This window comes from Penicillium expansum, assembly GCF_000769745.1.
Source record: "Penicillium expansum strain MD-8 chromosome Unknown contig313, whole genome shotgun sequence".
In the NCBI taxonomy this organism is placed as follows: Eukaryota; Fungi; Ascomycota; class Eurotiomycetes; order Eurotiales; family Aspergillaceae; genus Penicillium; species Penicillium expansum.
The window spans coordinates 273,218-289,514 of record NW_015971264.1 but is presented as its reverse complement, the minus strand read 5'-3'; the positions used below and the strand labels follow the sequence as shown (position 1 = coordinate 289,514).

Below are 16,297 nucleotides of genomic sequence, written 5' to 3'. Positions count from 1 at the left end.
AGAAAAAAGGTATTCAAACACCCAGATGGACCTGACCGCTTAATGGTAGCCGTGGTGCCTCTATGTTTGGATGTATACTTTTATTGCATGATTGGCTATAGATGATATGACCTGTAACGTTTCCACGGTAGAAAATGTGCCTCTTTGTTGTACATTCATGTCTGAAATACCATTATACCATTATGAAGAATAGCCGCGAGAATTAACAACTCACAGGCGTATAACCAAATGCCAATGGTGTTTGTAGTTGGCTGATTCGCACCATATAGAGGTCTATCCTTGGCAACAATATCATGGTAAGATGAACGGACATTTTTCTCAAGTTGTACGATATAGCAAGTGGATCATACAAGGCATGGATCCACCTATCCCAGTCATCGTCATGGCGCCGGGCTCGGCAGGCGCTGACTCATCGACTCATCATGCCCGATCTAATGGATCATTGATCCAAGACCTCATTCTCCTCTCTTCTTTTAGTCTCAGGTCTAACAAGTGAAGCCTTATTTGATATTTGTTATTCTCCTCACTTTGCTTCCCTTATAAACTCAGCCTTTAATCACTCAACATCTATTTCAAAGTCTATCATCTGCCCCGCCCATTACTTCCCCGCTCCGACTCCGGGGATATCTGGTTGTGAAGCACGACATTTGACACTGCTGGGTCTGCTTTGTCCGTGAGAGCCCGCCGCCGACAATACCTGCGATATCCAAAATCCTCCCTCGCTATTCAAACCGCCAACATGAGTAGCCCAAAGCGCAGAATCGAGACAGATGTGAGTAATGTTGCGCATAGTCCGATAAGCCCCCAGAGTCGCCGGAGATGCTAATATCGTTTTTTGTTCATTGTACAGGTCATGAAGTACGCTCTGCAAGTCTGGCAATATTCAAAATGAACGGCACTAACCTTTGGCTAGGATGTACGACTGACAATCCCCTAGCCTTTCAATTTGCCCGCCGCTTTCCCAACATTTTTAATCGGCCTCGGCGAGCATACTTGGTTGCCAGGAAACATTCTGACAGTTTATATAGGCTCATGAGTGACTATGAGGTGACTCTAGTCAATGATAACAGTAAGTTCCGGCCCCTTGACAGCTATGGATCTATACGCTAACTCCGGAAATCTAGTGTATGTACTTTATCTACCCCACAATCCACCAAACGAAGCTCTTCGATACCAATTACTACCAACAGGCAAGAATTCTACGTTCGTTTCAAGGGCCCAGAAGAGAGTACGTATCACATATAATCAACCGGTATTACCTCATACTAACCTTTCTAGCACCATTCACCGGAGGCCTCTGGAAAATCCACGTCGAATTGCCTGATCAGTACCCATACAAAAGCCCGAGCATTGGATTCGTCAACAGGATCTTCCACCCAAATATCGACGAGCTGTGAGTTAAGGGTGGTTCGACATGCATGGAAACAAAACTCGGAGGTTAATGTGATTTTTGCGCCCTAGGTCCGGCTCGGTCTGCCTTGACGTGATCAACCAAACGTGGTCACCCATGTACGACATGCTCAACATATTTGAGGTCTTCCTTCCCCAACTCCTCCGTTACCCCAACCCTTCGGATCCTCTCAACGGGGAGGCAGCTGCGCTTATGATGAGGGAACCCAAGGCATACGAAGCAAAGGTGAAAGGTGTGTTACAATCAAAAGGCTTTTGTTTGCTAATACGCGATACTAACAACTCACTACCAGAATATGTTGCCAAATACGCTAGCAAAGAGGCTGTGGACGAAGCAGGCGAGGACACCGAGTCAGAAGATGAGCTAAGCTCGGCGGGAAGCTACGAGTCTGATGGCGAAGAGCCTGCGGGTACAATGGACGATGTCTGATGGTCTGCAGTCCGAGCCTTTCCGTTAGGTTTAGGATCGACCCGGCATGAACATATTGCATCAACCTACTCTCTTCTATGCCCATCTCGGCACTGGATATCAGCGGGCGTTTTCTTTTTTTCTATCATAGGGGAGTTATCATGTATCCATTTATTTTTGCCCTGTCAATCCTCAAGTCTGTTTCTTTTCTTAATCTTATTATTATGTATTTCGGTCCACCCAAGAGGCATTTCCGCTAATTATCGGCGGAGTCATGGGTTGAACAACCTTGAAATGATGCTGAATCTCTCATATGTATGGGGAGTGATATTCATTTTTTATGATGCTTCTCGTGATATCTCAATTGTATAGTAAGCACGAAATACTTTTCATATAGGAACCATCCCAACCAAAACTAAATTTCTACATGGGTTGACTTAGTACGATATATGCCCTCCATGGAAGGATTGGCATTTTCAGCGCCTACATCCATACGTTCTCCTGATTTACAGCAACTCGCTGGATAATGGCGATGGAAATTCAAATTGTGTCTATGCAAAAAGATAAAGGGTGAAGTCCGGCACTCGAAAACAAAACTACATATACAAGCAGTGCGCAACTGACAAGATGATATGAAGACAAAGAAACAAACTCTGAAAATAACAAAACACGCCAACAGAAAAGAAATCGACATGGGATGAAGAAAAGAAAATCCAATAACAAAATAAAAAGTCTGCGCCATTGGGTATTATCAGACCATGAAGAGAGGGAAAAGGAATGGCTATGTATGTGCGAAAAACAGTCGACCTGCGATCAATGCAAGAAACAAACATCCCTCAAATAACAACGCAGCACGAGAAAATAATAAAACGGGTCTTCCAGTACCCTTATCTGCATTACTTGATTTTTAACCTCACAGCCCGCACCCTCTTTTGTCGTGTGCATCTCATCGTCAATGTGCAGCGTCAATGTGCAGCGTCAATGTGCAGTGATGCATGTCCCAACCCCCTTATATTAGGTGACGTTGAGAACTCCAAACACATCATGGCTGGCCTTAGCATCCGATTTGATATCGGTACGAGATCGTTTCTTATTCGGATTCACGACAACCTCACCCCAGTGTTTTGGTACGGTGCCTGATGCGCCGGAGGTGGGGCGGCTTGGCGGTGATTTGCGATGAGTGGATGTAACAAGTGTTGTTGTGTCAGTTCTTTGGGATGAAACGGGAGATGCAGAGATAGGGGTGTGAAGAGTTGCTTGGGGTCGAAGGTGTGGTTGTGGTTGGATGGACCAGATATCGATGACGGAACTGAGAGATATGATTAGCATGAATACAGTTCCCACTCAACGCATGCCAGACCAAAGGGCAACTAGTATTGTATACTCACTCAGATGTCCGCTGGCAAATTGATTCCAGCGCCTCCCTTTCACGTCTCACATATTCCGAATCCGGCTGGCTGGCCTGGTGGGCATGGTTGAGTGCTCCGTAGCCATATCCAGCTTGATAAGGGTCCTCGTCGAGTAGACGGGCTGACTCAGGCTTTGAGAAAGAAATGTTAGACAAGTGTGCTCTGCGACAGGCATCCCACGCATTGCGCATCAGACCGAGGTAATGCGCGCTGAACATGGTGACAGGAAACCAGCTCCAAACTCGGAACTCACCTCAGGAGACTCGTGGCGATTCCCGCCGAGGCAGGAGGCACAGATACCCATTTATAGGGATCGGGATCGGAAGTTCAGAACCGGGGATATTCTTGGCTGCACGTTTGCGCTATGCGATAGGCACGAGGCATTAATCACCCCAATAGTTGAGGTGCGGGTACCCTTTGGAGCAGGTGAGGGAATTATCGGAAGGTAATGAGTGTGGAATATGCAGAAAACAGAGGATATGAAGTGAAACAAATGGCGCAGTAGAGAGTCACAATGTAGATAAAAGGACTTCTTCGAAGTTGGAAGTTGAGGCTGGGCGGTCCGTGCCATGTCATCAGGCCGTGGCCGCAGAGCGGCGTGGAAACACCGTTTTTCTTGATTTGGCATTTTGGTCTTACGACTCTCCCCCACACACCACACCATGTTTGATCTACCAAATGCCAAGCGGTATGTGAGCAAGCAATTCACCTAGGCTTTTCTCAATGTACCCAACAACTAATGTGGCTTATACAGCGTCCGCCGCGATGAGATGCGTTCACCAGCATCATCTCGCTCGCCATCACCAGCACCAAATGACGCCGCCGCCCAGGATGCATACGCCCGCCTAGGAAAACTACTCAATCTCGATCAATTGGATACTCCACAGGAGACAACTAGCCAAGACAATGATCCCTCACAGCCTGCGGAGGATGAGGATGAAGAACAAGAATTCGAGTTCCGGCTATTCAGTGCCCCCGCCAAATCAACGGAAGATACCACCAAGCAGTCCGGAAAGGATACAAAGGAGAAAAATACAGAGGCCGCGACTACCCAGAAATTGAGGATTCGGCTGCATTCACCTACACCGGGATCTGGAGCTGGCACCGAGGGACGGTTTGTGAAAGCCTCCCGCGGGTGGGATTATTACTTCTCTACACCTTCACTCCAGGGCACAAGGAGCGGCGAAATTACCACCGAAGACGAGATCCGGATAGCGGAAAAGAAGAAACAATTCGAGGATATGGCCGTTAGCGGGCAGCACATGCTGACATGGGCGAACTCGCTAGTATGGGTAAGTGAACACCCACTTGGTTAGTTTTATACATACTAACTTAATTCATAGCCGGGCTGCCATCTCCCCTGGCGAGTCATCCATCTCAAGCGACATCAGACCAAACTGCCACGGCCAGCCAACAGTCTTCCGGTCTACGTGGTAGAGGGCGCACCCGTCTCGAAGAGTCCACTTACGCGCAAGAAGCCAGGCAAGAAGCGACGAGTGCAGCTGCGCAAGCGCGTTGCGGCCGCACAGGCTGCCAAGGAAAATGAAGCGGAGAAGCGGACTCGGAAGAACCGCGATAGGAAGCTCAAGCGCAGACAAAAGGCGAGAGAGCAGAAGGCTGCGGCGGCGGGTGTTAGCGTTGAAGATATCGCTATGGCTGATGGGGATGATCATTCCTCTGGCGGGGAGGAATGAAACTATCTAGCATCAGGATAGATTCTCAATGTGATACCCGTGGGAGTGTTGGTTTTTCCCCTTTGTCGATAGCAACAATAACATCATATATCAAATTCAAGCGCTGAGTTTTACTGTCGCGTAAGGATTATGAAATGGATGAGTAGAGCTTTGCATGATATTGAGTGGTCTGATCGAGGCCGATATGAAAAAAAAAGGCATGCAATGCATAGCTTGGTGAAACTGATTAATATACAACGCTGAGGGTATGAAACAAAATAAGGAGCGGGAAAAAAAAGCACTCGCAAGTTAGATCAGATTCGCAAAAAAAAGGGGCTATTCTCGCCAATCGAGTAGATATTCACACTTCTACTTAGCGGGAGCATCTAGCGTCAATGTTAGCATTATTCTCTGCATCGTTCAGACAATTGACTTACCAGTCTTGGCGGCAGCTTCCTCAGGCGCAGCAGCAGTGGCCTCGGGTTGAGCAGCGGACTCTTCGACCTTAGCGGCGGGTTCCTCGGCGACAGGGGCCTCGGCCTTAGCGACAGGCTCCTCGGGCTTGACAGCAGATTCCTCAGCCTTAGCGACAGGCGCCTCAGACTGCACAGCAGGTGCAGGCGCAGCAGCAGGGGCCTCGGGCTCAGCAACTGGGGCCTCAGCAGGTGCAGGTGCAGGCGCAGCGGCAGCAGCCTCAGGTTCGTAATGAGTCTCGACGGGACCGGCAGTAGCCGTCATCTCAGAGGAGGTGACAGGCTCCGCGGTGCTCGCGTCCTTTGTCTCAGGCACCTTAGCAGCATCTACATTAGATCAATTAGTCAGTTGGGTGACAAAAGCGCGACGGAGTTGATATCAATTTGATAAGAGAGTGTCATACCTGGGGCAGAGTCCGGGGTTGCAGCGGGGGCGGTGGGTTTCTCGGCAGGTGTCTCACTGGTCGCCGCGGCAGCGACGGGGGCAGCAGTCGCAGTAGTGGCAGCAGGGGCCGGTTCAGTCTTCTGTTCGGCTGTCTTCTTAGCAGCCTTCTTGCGAAGGCTGAAGAACCGCTTGAAGCCCTTCTTGACCTGGTTAAGAGCGTCGGGAGCTGGGGGAAACGTTAGCGCTGTGTACTTGGGGTTCCGAGGGGCGCCAAATGTTGGGTCGGGATTATGTTGTATGGGGGATGCGTTAGGATCACTTACGAACACCAGGCATTTTGATCAGCGAATTTGAGATCGGAGTAGAGGGAGATTTGATAAATACGAATCAAGATCCGATGAGGAATGCGTTGCGAACGAAAAGGAGGAGAAGCGCGCAGTCGATCTATTTACTCCCACGTGACTACCCATCGATGCTGTCGACTTGCCGTTTTTGTTTTTTTAGGGGAATTAGCTTCTCGTATGTCATTTCCGATGCGTACAGGAGGGCACTCTATTGGTTGATCGCTATATAAATGGGTCCTATCTCGCAGCTTATCTTGGCTCTGGCTCCGGTTATTGTGGCTGTGCTGACGCTAATTTACTTGCACTTTCGTCCCATTTTTCTGAAACAATCTATTTGTTTAGTTTCATACCATTAGCATAAAGGGGAGATAGGTAGCTCCCTCGGATTAAATAGTGGAAGACTGGATTGTTCCATTGCTATAGATCTAGATGTAATGAATGAATTTTAAACATGAGTGATGCAAGCATAAATGGCAGATATGGGGAAGCAAAAAAATAGAAAGGCAATAAGAAAATAAAGAAAAATAACGCCGGGGTATCAATGGTATCCGGTCCGCAAATTACCGCGCAGGATGTGTATAACTAAAGAAATTTGAAGATGGTCAGGGCAGCAGAATGCCCTAAGCCACATTATATTAGCATCAATCAGTCTCGATCAGGAAGAGCACACGTACCCAAAATAAGAAAAAATAAAGCGATTGCAACCCTAAGGTTCTGGGCGGCGATGACGATGAGCAGGACAGCACAGAGAGACCATGCGGAGGATCCTCCGATGCCGAAACCCGGAACATGTTTGAACTTAAACGCTGCATCGTCGATAACGGATTGCAAATTGGCAGCAGCAACGCTAGTTTTGGCCAGCAAAGCTTGCGATACTTGCACGTCAGATTGAATGGCTTCCTGTGCCCGCGATTGTGCAGATAGTGCTTCTGTTTGTTGGTTTTGGGCCTTTTGTAACTCGCTTGCTTTCGATTCGGATTGTTGGATGAAGATTTCCATGTTTTGAAGTCGCTTTGAAAGTCAGTGAGATAGTTGACATATGGGAGATGTACTCGTACCTCTGTCATTCTGGTTTCTTGCTCAAGAATCATGTTCATTCGGCTGGTTAACCATTCCTACAAAAAGGGGCAAAAGGTTAGTCCCACAGTATATACCAAAAGGTAAATCCATATTTAGCACACCATAGCAGCGTCGAACCTCTGCATGCCTCGGTACACTCGGTCCATATCTGAGTCAAGAAGTGACTCGAGCGACAAGTGCAAAGAAGATGCGAGATCCCTCTGAGCAACAGCATTGGTTTCTTGAGCCAGCAACGTCTCATGGCTTCTAGCCATTGTGTCCTGATGTGCATTCCGTAGAGCCTGTTGAAGTGCTTCCACTTGGGTCGATACGTTCCGGATATCCTAATTGAATGTTAGTACATACCTCAACTCCGATAGTCTCCCTTGAATTTTACCTTTTCGAGGACACCCGTCCCAGTCCGCACATTCGACAAAGCCACAGATATAGAATTTTGAAGAGACCATATTCCAGCTTCGATTTCTCGAAGAAATTTGCCGAATGTTCGTTTGAACACAGAGTCTGTCGCTTCCATATCGGTAACAATCTTCTCTTGTAGAGATTGAACAGCTTGGATAAATGAGTGCTGCTGCGCAGACTGTGCAGTTGCATTCTGCAAAGCCTCTTGAAGTCCATTGTTGAGCTTGAGACTGCTCTTGGCAATGGATCGATGCAGGTCAATAAGCTCCTCCTTTTCCGTCTCCATTCGCGAAGCATGGCAAATCACAAGTGCATTCTGTCGATTGTTGCTGTAAGAAGTCCACCACTGTGGTCGCGACTCAAGTGTCTTGAGACATTGCTCCAATAATTCCTTCGGGAGTTCATCCGAGACAGGGTCAGAGCCTCTGTGTCGGCTCACAAAGCCGAATCGATTCTTCTGTGGAGGCGGCGACACGGTGACAGGGAGGCACGAGGGAGGCGTTGGGGTGCCAGTGCCATCGATCTCACACAATGCCAGGCGTGCGGCATAGACGGATCGAAGAAGGTCGAGCGTCTCTGGGCTATCCGTTTGCGCGCCATCTTTCCCATCGTTGAATGTTTGACATGAGTTCACTAGTTTTGTCGCTGCTAGAAGGTTGCACGAGGGTGAAGATTTCATCGAGTTCAGAATTTTGACGGCTTCGTTGAAGATGCCGTCTTGGTCTGGTGCTCGGGAACTGAGGAAAGAGATCGCGTCGATGTCTGGCGGTTTGGGCGCAAGAATTGGGATGTCTTCTTGTGTTAGTCAAATGATTATAGACCATATCTAAATGCCTTACTGTATTGGGAGGCACTGGCTCGACTCAGCTGTGCAAGTGTCGAGAAAATATATGAAAGCGCTTGAAAGCCATTGATTGCCCGCATATTGAATGGTCTAGCTAGCCCGGTGAACGAGTGTGGCTTTAGACGGGTCCTGGGTTTTGATCACTCATGTATATTTCCTGAGATGAATGGGTATAAAAAGGTATGTGAGAAGGATGTTCTAAGATGGAAAGAAATGGATGAATGGTGACTTCGGAAGTGAGACTTGACATCCAAGTTGTTTGGGTCACTTTACTTGGTCCTGGGGAATTTCCCCTCAGCACTCGGGCATTTGCCCCATGCAGTCTTTTTTTTAATCTACGAGTGGGCTTTGTTGGTGTATGGTAAGGAGTAAGACTGCGTAGCGAGCTAAGTATTGCCGTATTGTGATATCCATGAAACTATGATGTTCCCCAGACCTGGCCCAAAAGGGATTTCAACACCCGGGTTTCAACCATGTATTGCAGCATAGTGTTGGACGGAAATCATCCACCAAAGTAGTTACCGCTAAGCAACTTTGTGATAATGCTCATTCTAATGATGATACCAAGACTATTGGAGGTACATATTAGATACTAGAAGCATGCAAAAACGGTATAATTTTGCCCTCTATACCAAGGTGGTAAGCACGAGGACTCTGATCCCAGCGGCACCCTGTGTTGGTCAACGATAAATTTTGAAAATAGGTACATATTTTATAGCGTGGACATACAAAAGGTACATGGGAAACAAAATGTATAATATCCATTAATTCTAGCTTACATATTAGAGGAATATGTAATACGATCAGGAAAAATCGTGTATTCTGCCCGGCATAATGCCTAGGTATGGTACTAGGTATGGTGCCTAGGTGCTGGGTTAGTGCCGCGCCGAAGTACTAATTGGGTGGTCTTTCTAGGGTTGCCCTAGTATACAAAGTAAGATATGAAAAAAGTGACTTGATTTCCTTAGAGATGTATATACAAATTGTAGGTACCTACCGTCTTGCTACTATTATGTAGGGGGTTGAGAAAGATAAATATACTAAATTTAGTACCCTGAGTACCTGCCTTTTTAAAAATACGCCCATACCGTACGGAGTACAGAGTCTGCTTATTCGAAATTCATGGTTTACTGCGCCGTACCAACAAAAATGTGGCTGTTGTGGGCTTGGCACGGTTATGGGTACAAGCTGACCATGAAAGTAAACGGGAGTGGGTAGGTGGATCGTGGTCCTCGTGCTCATCGGCCATCCTATCAAGGCAGCAAAATGTCGGGCAAGAGGCAAAAATATATGGGAGAGCCTCAATTGGCAGGAGCTCTAGCAAATCGGATGAAGTCTGGGCCAATCGATACCAGGTGAAATGAAGAGTTTAGTCCTGCTAACTTCATATGGCTAGCATTATGCAGAGTAGCTGCAAGGAGGCAATGGATCAGGTTTGTTTTAGGTTGATCATGTACGTACGGAGTTAGGTAGGGTTCATGTGCATCTATGGTTGCTTTCTAACTACTAATATTTTTATTTTTATGTTTAAATTTTGAATTTTGAATTTTTAAATTTTGAATTTTGAATTTAGAAATTAAATCTAATCTAATATTTGTTAGCTTTTCTATTGTTCTAGAGGCATCAGCTGTCTTTCTCCCTAAATAAGGATGAGTGACGGGGTCAATCTCGCTGCACCTAACCTTGAAATTGTTGTTTAAATATTGCCCTCTACCCAAGACCTTGCAGTTCATTCACTCGACACATTGCTTAACTAGCTTTTTTTTTTTTTTTTTGTTTTTTTTAATACTTGTTCTTCTATCATAGTCGTTTAGTATGGCATCACCTTCTTGCAACACGCACTGTGATCATTCACAAGTGGCAGATGGTTATGACTGGACTATGACAAACCTCAACTATTCCCAATTCGTCCCTCTTGTCCATCAATCATCAACCTCTATGCTGGCTGAGCCATCCATAGCATCCGTGAATCCTATTCCATGTACCTATCACATACAATATCCTACTGCATCCGTTGCGTCTAGCTTCGTTGCGCCTTCTACCTCGCCCTCGGCTGGTTGCGATCTGTATCGCTTCAACCAGAATGCCATACACCAATCTCCAATCGCGAATGACCGTGCAGCTATGGCCCCCGGGGGCCCGGTGACAGGCTCTCTCGGCCCTAGGCACGACGTCGCTTGCACCAATTTACCAGGGCCCGCTTCATCTATTCCAAAGGCCCCTCGGGCCAAGGCTAGCGGTGATAGCTATGCCAAGGGAAAGATAGCTTATGTTCGTAAGCAAGGACGACAGCAGAAACAGGAGTGAGAAACCTCTTGATTCATCATCAGGTTTTAACACTTAACTGATACCTTTTTTTTCCACTTTAGGAAAGCTCAACAATCTTTCCAATGCCATTGGAAAGACTGCACATACCGCAATCCTTTCTCCGGAAAACCAGCGTTGCTGCGTCACGTCGACACACAGCATATAGCTCCGCGCTCATTCGATTGTCCTTCATGCGATATGTCCTTCAATCGAAGGGATAACATGATTGAACACCGAGGAAGAGTTCACTGGGAACGAGCTTGATATTGATGCTGAGTTGGCCGTGAGGTTCGGATTATGGAGCCTCACCTGTGTTAAGCCTAGCTGAGATTTTGTATCTCGAGGAATGTCGGTCTCCGAAGTATGCCGGTGTCTGAAGAGATACCTATGCTTGGATGAGAATGAATATAGGTAAATTGTGTACGTCATTTTCTTTCATTTGGGCGTGGTGGACGTGAATGGCCCTCGGATTCTTAGGTAGTAGGTTTCAACAACCTCGGGCGACAGACGCATCCAATATGGAATCGCCAAGCAGGTTTCAACAACCTTTGGCAACAGAGACAACCAATATAAAATCTCCAACCTCAAGTCAATTTCTTCACATAATGGACTCGAATATTATACCGCTGTAGCCGAGAGGATAAACCTTGGGAAGAACTTTGGAAGCAAATGATCTAGATAATCACGTGCACGCTAAACCCATTGAGGTAATCCATCTGCGAACAAAATCCAAAGTCCGCAACACAGCATCCGACCCAACACGCGCAAATCACCATGTCGTGCTCCATACCCCAACGCTGCGCCCGCCAGCTTCTCCGAGAACCTTTCCAGCGCGGCTCCCTACCCATATTCCTCGCTCCCGCATTCTCCCCCCGCACACAATGCTTCTCAACCACATCCCCGGCGCAGTCCCGAGTCGGAGGTGCCGCGCTCTCCATCCCCCCGGAGGTGTCATTTAAGCTCATTGACCTCCCCGCGACTCTCACCCGGACACGAGGAAAGGATATCCCTAAGTTTATGGCTGAGATTAAGGGGCCCAAGGGTAATGTGTTATGGTTGAAATGTGGTCCGGCCGATGGATGCTAACTAGTCCGATTCACAGGCGAGATGACCCTGAGCATTCCCTCCTTCCTCACTATCACCCCCGATGAGACCGGCCAGAAGGCTAGTTTGTCAGTCTTGGATCAGACAGTTCCTCACCAGCGTGCTATGTGGGGTATGTTCTCCTGTCTTTTCTCCGCGGCAAGTCATTAGCCTCTAACAATTTGTTTTTCCATCTAGGAACCATTCGCGCACTTCTCCAGAATCACATCCTCGGCGTCTCCGAAGGCCATGTCTGTGTCTTGAGTATGGTTGGTGTCGGTTACAGGGCCACCATCGAGGACAAGGCGTCCACCGTCCAAGCCGCCTTCCCCGGCCAAAAGTTCGTTTCCCTCAAGGTCGGCTTTTCCCACCCAATTGAACTGGGCATTCCCCAGGGTGTTGTGGCGAGCACACCGCAGCCTACCAGAATCCTGTTGGAGGGTGTCGACAAGCGGATTGTGACCCAATTCGCCGCCGAGATCAGAGAATGGAGACGCCCCGAGCCGTACAAGGGCAAGGGTATCTTCGTCAACGGAGAGACTATCAAGCTCAAGGCCAAGAAGATCAAATAGACTGGAGGCGCATTTCTTTTCAGCTACGCGGGACATTTTGTGTTTGGTTCCGTGTTTTGTACTCTTATCGTCACATATGTATTTTTTTATTCCTCTCACAAGCGATGGTATCACAAATCTACTTCAGACTGATTCTGCTCCCCAGGAGCTCAAGTGCAGTGGACGAGGCGACGAAATTAAAAATCATAAATCAATTACAGCTTCAGGACAGTCTTGACGGCAGCAATGACCTGGTCCTGGTGGGCCTTGGGAGCAGCAACGACACCCTTGTTGACAGCCAAGGTCCGGCCCTTGCTGAAGTCCAAGCGGTTACCGTAGATGTCAGTCACCTGGCCACCAGCCTCGCGCACAATCAAGTCACCAGCGGCGTGGTCCCAGATCTTCTCCTGGTAGTCCTTCTTGACGGGGAGACGGAGGTAGACGTCACCGGCACCACGGGCAATGGAGCAGTACTTGGCCTGCGAGTCCAGTCGCACGCTGGGGGCGGTGATGCCAAGAAGCTGAGCAACGGCAGCGTTGTCGCCCTGGGCGGAGTGAGCAGCCTCAACACCTTCACAGAAGACAGCATCGGAGATCTTGGCGACGGGGCGCATAGAAATGGGCTTGCTAGCAGCAAGAGTACCGCTGGCCAGAGGACGGCTGGTGGCACCCTCACCCAGGATAGCGGAGAACAGGACACCGTTTCCGGCAGTCGCGGACTGCTGGGCACCGGTGCTGGCATCAATGGGGGCAGCATCGTCGACGGGGAGGTTAGGAGTACCAATGGCACCGACCTTGACGTCACCGTCAACCATCAGACCAAGACACACAGCATACTGGCCGCCACGGAGGAAGCCCTTGGTGCCGTCGATGGGATCGAGGGCCCAGATGCGGCCCTTAGGACCACCGGCACTGTTGCCGTTATCAATGATGTCCAGCATGCTCTGCTCACTGGTGAGGGGGCCACCCAGGATATTATCGCTCTCCGCATCATCCAGCTTGATGTCCTTGACCAAGCGCCAGATCTCAGCGCTGAGGTCTTTGTCCTCACGCAGGGTGCTAGCCTCCTCCTCGGCGACGATCTCGTCGTTGGGGAAGTTCTTGCGGATGGCTGAGATGATCAGTGCCTGAGCTCCGAAGTCGCCGATGGTGACGGGGGACTTGTCATCCTTAGAGACTGTGCCCTTGGCCTTCTCGAAGAAGACCTTCTGTGTAAGGAGACACGCTCGCTGGACGGCCAATTCGGCAATGTAACGTTCCTGTTGGTAAGACATGATTGTAGGTTGGTTGGAGGAAAGGTGGGGGAGGAGGAGGGAAAGACGAGCCCGGGATTTCAGAGCCACGCTGACGACTAGAATAAGGGTGGAGCAGACCACGAAGCGGGACAGTACGCGTAACAAATAGGAGCGTGGGGATGGATCTGTCCGGTGAGTAGACGAAAGCTTCATCCGAGATCAATTGGCAAGAAATGTAGCCAGGCTTGACTACTCTTGCTTTCTCGAGGTCTTATTGGTTGTTTCTAGTTTGCTTATGGCGATTTAATGATCTCTTTCTCATGTAGTTGGCCTTAGGCATTAGACCCCGCCCTAATCCCCTTTGGGCCGGAATAGTCACGAGGAGCCGATAAGCTTAAACTGTTTCGGCATTGTTTGGACCCCCTCTTCCCCTGTGGCAAGGCCATTTTACAATTTGGGTGCCTTTTTGGACAAGCTGGGAACAGGCTACATATTGTATCTGCATTCGCGCCATTTTCCATTGCGCTTATCAGATAAACGGACGCCAAGACCCCCTGGGGCCTCCGACGTCACCAACACCACGTGAAGGTATCGCGAAAGCTCCCTGAACCCTATGTTGCCCTTCACACTGTTAATTCCTTCCCAGCATTTTTCTAGCGCATCAACTTGTATTCTATCACCGCCGGTAACCCATACCTACATACCCAATTCTTGCGAAACGCTCGTGTAAACAACGCCGTGCGGGGTCATTTATATACCGACATCGCAGCGTGGGGTGATAGTGGGCTGTTTGGTACTAGGGACAATTTTCGACTCCCCAGACTTGTTCCTACTCAAAACAAGTATACACCGTTTTATAGGGCTATCCCCTTGACTAAGCCAGAATGTTCCAATCCTCCGTGAGTCACCTGCCTGGTAAAAGATGATAGACCCTTCTAGCACCGACTGATGTGGCTTTTAATAGAAACCGTATTCGGCAGTGACCGTACAAATTGAGGTCCTTACGAGCGAGCAATATGAAGTCGAAGACTCAAGCGGTATCGTTGATCTAGTGGAAGTAGTTCGCATCCAGGCCAGCGGGCCAATGGAAGCAAGCCGTGCTCTTCGCAAGAAGCTGTGAGTCTACGAGCAATGACAGTGCTAAAAATCAGTCTGACAAGTCCAGAAAATACGGCAATATCCACCGACAACTGCGCGCGCTTACTATCCTCGACTTCCTTGTTCAAAATGCCGGAGAACGTTTCTTGCGCGACTTCGCCGATGAGGCACTGCTCGAACGTCTGCGAATTGCAGCTACTGATTCCGTTTCGGATCCACTCGTGAAACAGAAATGCAAACAGATTTTTGGACAATGGGCAACAACTTATAAGGACACCCCCGGCATGGCGAAGGTCACGGCGCTATACAAGCAAGTTCCCAAGCGAAAGCAGCCTGCAACGCAGGCAAAAGCCAAAGTTCTCCGCGAGGGCTCGAATTCAAACGAACCCCCGATGGGTCATGCTGTATCTGTGTCAGGGGGCAGCGGACCATCCACTTTGCTGACCAGCCCCAAAGAAAAGTCCAAGCCCAAGAAAGTCAAGAAAGATAAGAAATTATCAATTAGTCTCAAGAGGTTTGATATGGAAAAGGAGCGTCCGGAGATCCTGCAAGCACTTGCTGCGTCTTCCGTCGCCAGCACCAACCTGTTGAATGCTCTTAAACTCGTCAATCGCGAGACGCATCGAGTGAGCGAGGACGCGGAATGCAGTAACCGATTCGATACATGCAAGGAGCTTCGTCATACGATCCTTCGATACATCCAGTATATAGAAACAGAAGAGTTCCTGGGCGGTCTCATCCATGCAAATGAGGAGCTGGTGGATGCATTGATGGCATATGAGGTGCTAGACAAGAGTGTGGACTATGACAGTGATAGTGAGGACGACATTTTGGAAGGAAATTGGAAGCAAAGACATGGACTTGGACTGCACGACACAGACGTCAATGACGGCCTTGCTGGGCTTAACATCAATCCCGCGAAGCCGCCACGGCCGAATCGTCCTGATAGTCTGCCTCTTGCATCTTCGTCGCAGCACACACGCCAAATCTTTGAGAGCGAGAGTGAGTCGGAAGAAGAGGATGATGACGACAATCCCTTTGGGGACAGGAATGCTATTAAGACCCCGGCCATTGAGAAACCTGGGCTTTCTTGGTATGTCATTCTTCCTCTCTAATACATCTCAGGTTATTAATGCTCCTACAGGAAAGAGGTCTGATCTGTGTGATTACAATGCTGAAGTTCGGGGTCTTTACTTTTGCGCTTTGCGGTTTTCGTTTCTTTCATACATTGTCTGGTCTTGTACTTGATCGGTATACCCAAAGCTATTGGCTATCGTGTTGCTGAAAGGTGAACATCCATGTTGATTGATGGCGTCTCGGGTGTGTGTATTCTTAAATCGATTGGGCATTGATTGCATAGCAATTTTTAGGAACTTCATCCAAACTCCGGGTCGAAGATATATACTGCCTTGGTTTTGAAGGAATCCTTAGCTTGTAGCTCTAAAGCCCAACATTCAGAGACGTCTACCGGCTATAAATCAAGCAGCAGTCTTACATGAAACACATTAGATAGTGATCGATTAGTCAAATAGAGCCAAGAATTAGCTAGATGACGCCTCCAGCAGCTGCCTACAAAGCGCCCCCACCCTGGATCAGC

The 16,297-nt window shown here is 48.5% G+C and overlaps 9 protein-coding genes across 9 annotated transcripts; 5 read left to right on the top strand and 4 right to left on the bottom strand.

The window, feature by feature from the left end:
* Window positions 1–739: 739 nt before the first annotated feature.
* On the top strand, window positions 740–1,840 carry PEX2_092860 (E2 ubiquitin-conjugating protein UBC8; the record flags this gene model as incomplete). The annotated part of the gene is made up of 6 exons (XM_016746556.1): window positions 740–772; window positions 1,058–1,125; window positions 1,191–1,228; window positions 1,279–1,393; window positions 1,462–1,643; window positions 1,704–1,840. 6 exons carry the CDS (start codon window positions 740–742, stop codon window positions 1,838–1,840), a joined length of 573 nt encoding a protein of 190 aa, XP_016600272.1.
* Window positions 1,841–2,833: 993 nt separating this feature from the next.
* On the bottom strand, window positions 2,834–3,446 carry PEX2_092850 (LAMTOR1/MEH1 family protein; the record flags this gene model as incomplete). Its single annotated transcript, XM_016746555.1, has 2 exons — window positions 2,834–3,128; window positions 3,208–3,446. The coding sequence occupies 2 exons, from the start codon at window positions 3,444–3,446 to the stop codon at window positions 2,834–2,836; spliced, it is 534 nt and encodes a 177-aa protein (XP_016600271.1).
* Window positions 3,447–3,890: 444 nt separating this feature from the next.
* Window positions 3,891–4,922, top strand: PEX2_092840 (DUF2011 domain-containing protein; the record flags this gene model as incomplete). Its single annotated transcript, XM_016746554.1, has 3 exons — window positions 3,891–3,916; window positions 3,983–4,520; window positions 4,572–4,922. 3 exons carry the CDS (start codon window positions 3,891–3,893, stop codon window positions 4,920–4,922), a joined length of 915 nt encoding a protein of 304 aa, XP_016600270.1.
* A 348-nt stretch (window positions 4,923–5,270) lies between these two features.
* PEX2_092830 (uncharacterized protein) lies at window positions 5,271–6,095 on the bottom strand (the record flags this gene model as incomplete). Its single annotated transcript, XM_016746553.1, has 4 exons — window positions 5,271–5,287; window positions 5,339–5,701; window positions 5,779–5,985; window positions 6,083–6,095. The coding sequence occupies 4 exons, from the start codon at window positions 6,093–6,095 to the stop codon at window positions 5,271–5,273; spliced, it is 600 nt and encodes a 199-aa protein (XP_016600269.1).
* A 590-nt stretch (window positions 6,096–6,685) lies between these two features.
* PEX2_092820 (uncharacterized protein) lies at window positions 6,686–8,506 on the bottom strand (the record flags this gene model as incomplete). Its single annotated transcript, XM_016746552.1, has 6 exons — window positions 6,686–6,723; window positions 6,778–7,114; window positions 7,162–7,218; window positions 7,285–7,506; window positions 7,560–8,374; window positions 8,422–8,506. The coding sequence occupies 6 exons, from the start codon at window positions 8,504–8,506 to the stop codon at window positions 6,686–6,688; spliced, it is 1,554 nt and encodes a 517-aa protein (XP_016600268.1).
* A 1,735-nt stretch (window positions 8,507–10,241) lies between these two features.
* PEX2_092810 (Zinc finger, C2H2) lies at window positions 10,242–10,997 on the top strand (the record flags this gene model as incomplete). Its single annotated transcript, XM_016746551.1, has 2 exons — window positions 10,242–10,729; window positions 10,796–10,997. 2 exons carry the CDS (start codon window positions 10,242–10,244, stop codon window positions 10,995–10,997), a joined length of 690 nt encoding a protein of 229 aa, XP_016600267.1.
* A 510-nt stretch (window positions 10,998–11,507) lies between these two features.
* PEX2_092800 (mitochondrial 54S ribosomal protein uL6m) lies at window positions 11,508–12,388 on the top strand (the record flags this gene model as incomplete). The annotated part of the gene is made up of 3 exons (XM_016746550.1): window positions 11,508–11,775; window positions 11,836–11,949; window positions 12,015–12,388. 3 exons carry the CDS (start codon window positions 11,508–11,510, stop codon window positions 12,386–12,388), a joined length of 756 nt encoding a protein of 251 aa, XP_016600266.1.
* Window positions 12,389–12,582: 194 nt separating this feature from the next.
* Window positions 12,583–13,815, bottom strand: PEX2_092790 (3'(2'),5'-bisphosphate nucleotidase; the record flags this gene model as incomplete). The annotated part of the gene is made up of 1 exon (XM_016746549.1): window positions 12,583–13,815. The coding sequence occupies one exon, from the start codon at window positions 13,813–13,815 to the stop codon at window positions 12,583–12,585; it is 1,233 nt and encodes a 410-aa protein (XP_016600265.1).
* A 671-nt stretch (window positions 13,816–14,486) lies between these two features.
* Window positions 14,487–15,857, top strand: PEX2_092780 (LSB5 family protein; the record flags this gene model as incomplete). Its single annotated transcript, XM_016746548.1, has 4 exons — window positions 14,487–14,501; window positions 14,567–14,718; window positions 14,768–15,793; window positions 15,845–15,857. 4 exons carry the CDS (start codon window positions 14,487–14,489, stop codon window positions 15,855–15,857), a joined length of 1,206 nt encoding a protein of 401 aa, XP_016600264.1.
* Between the last annotated feature and the right edge of the window lie 440 nt (window positions 15,858–16,297).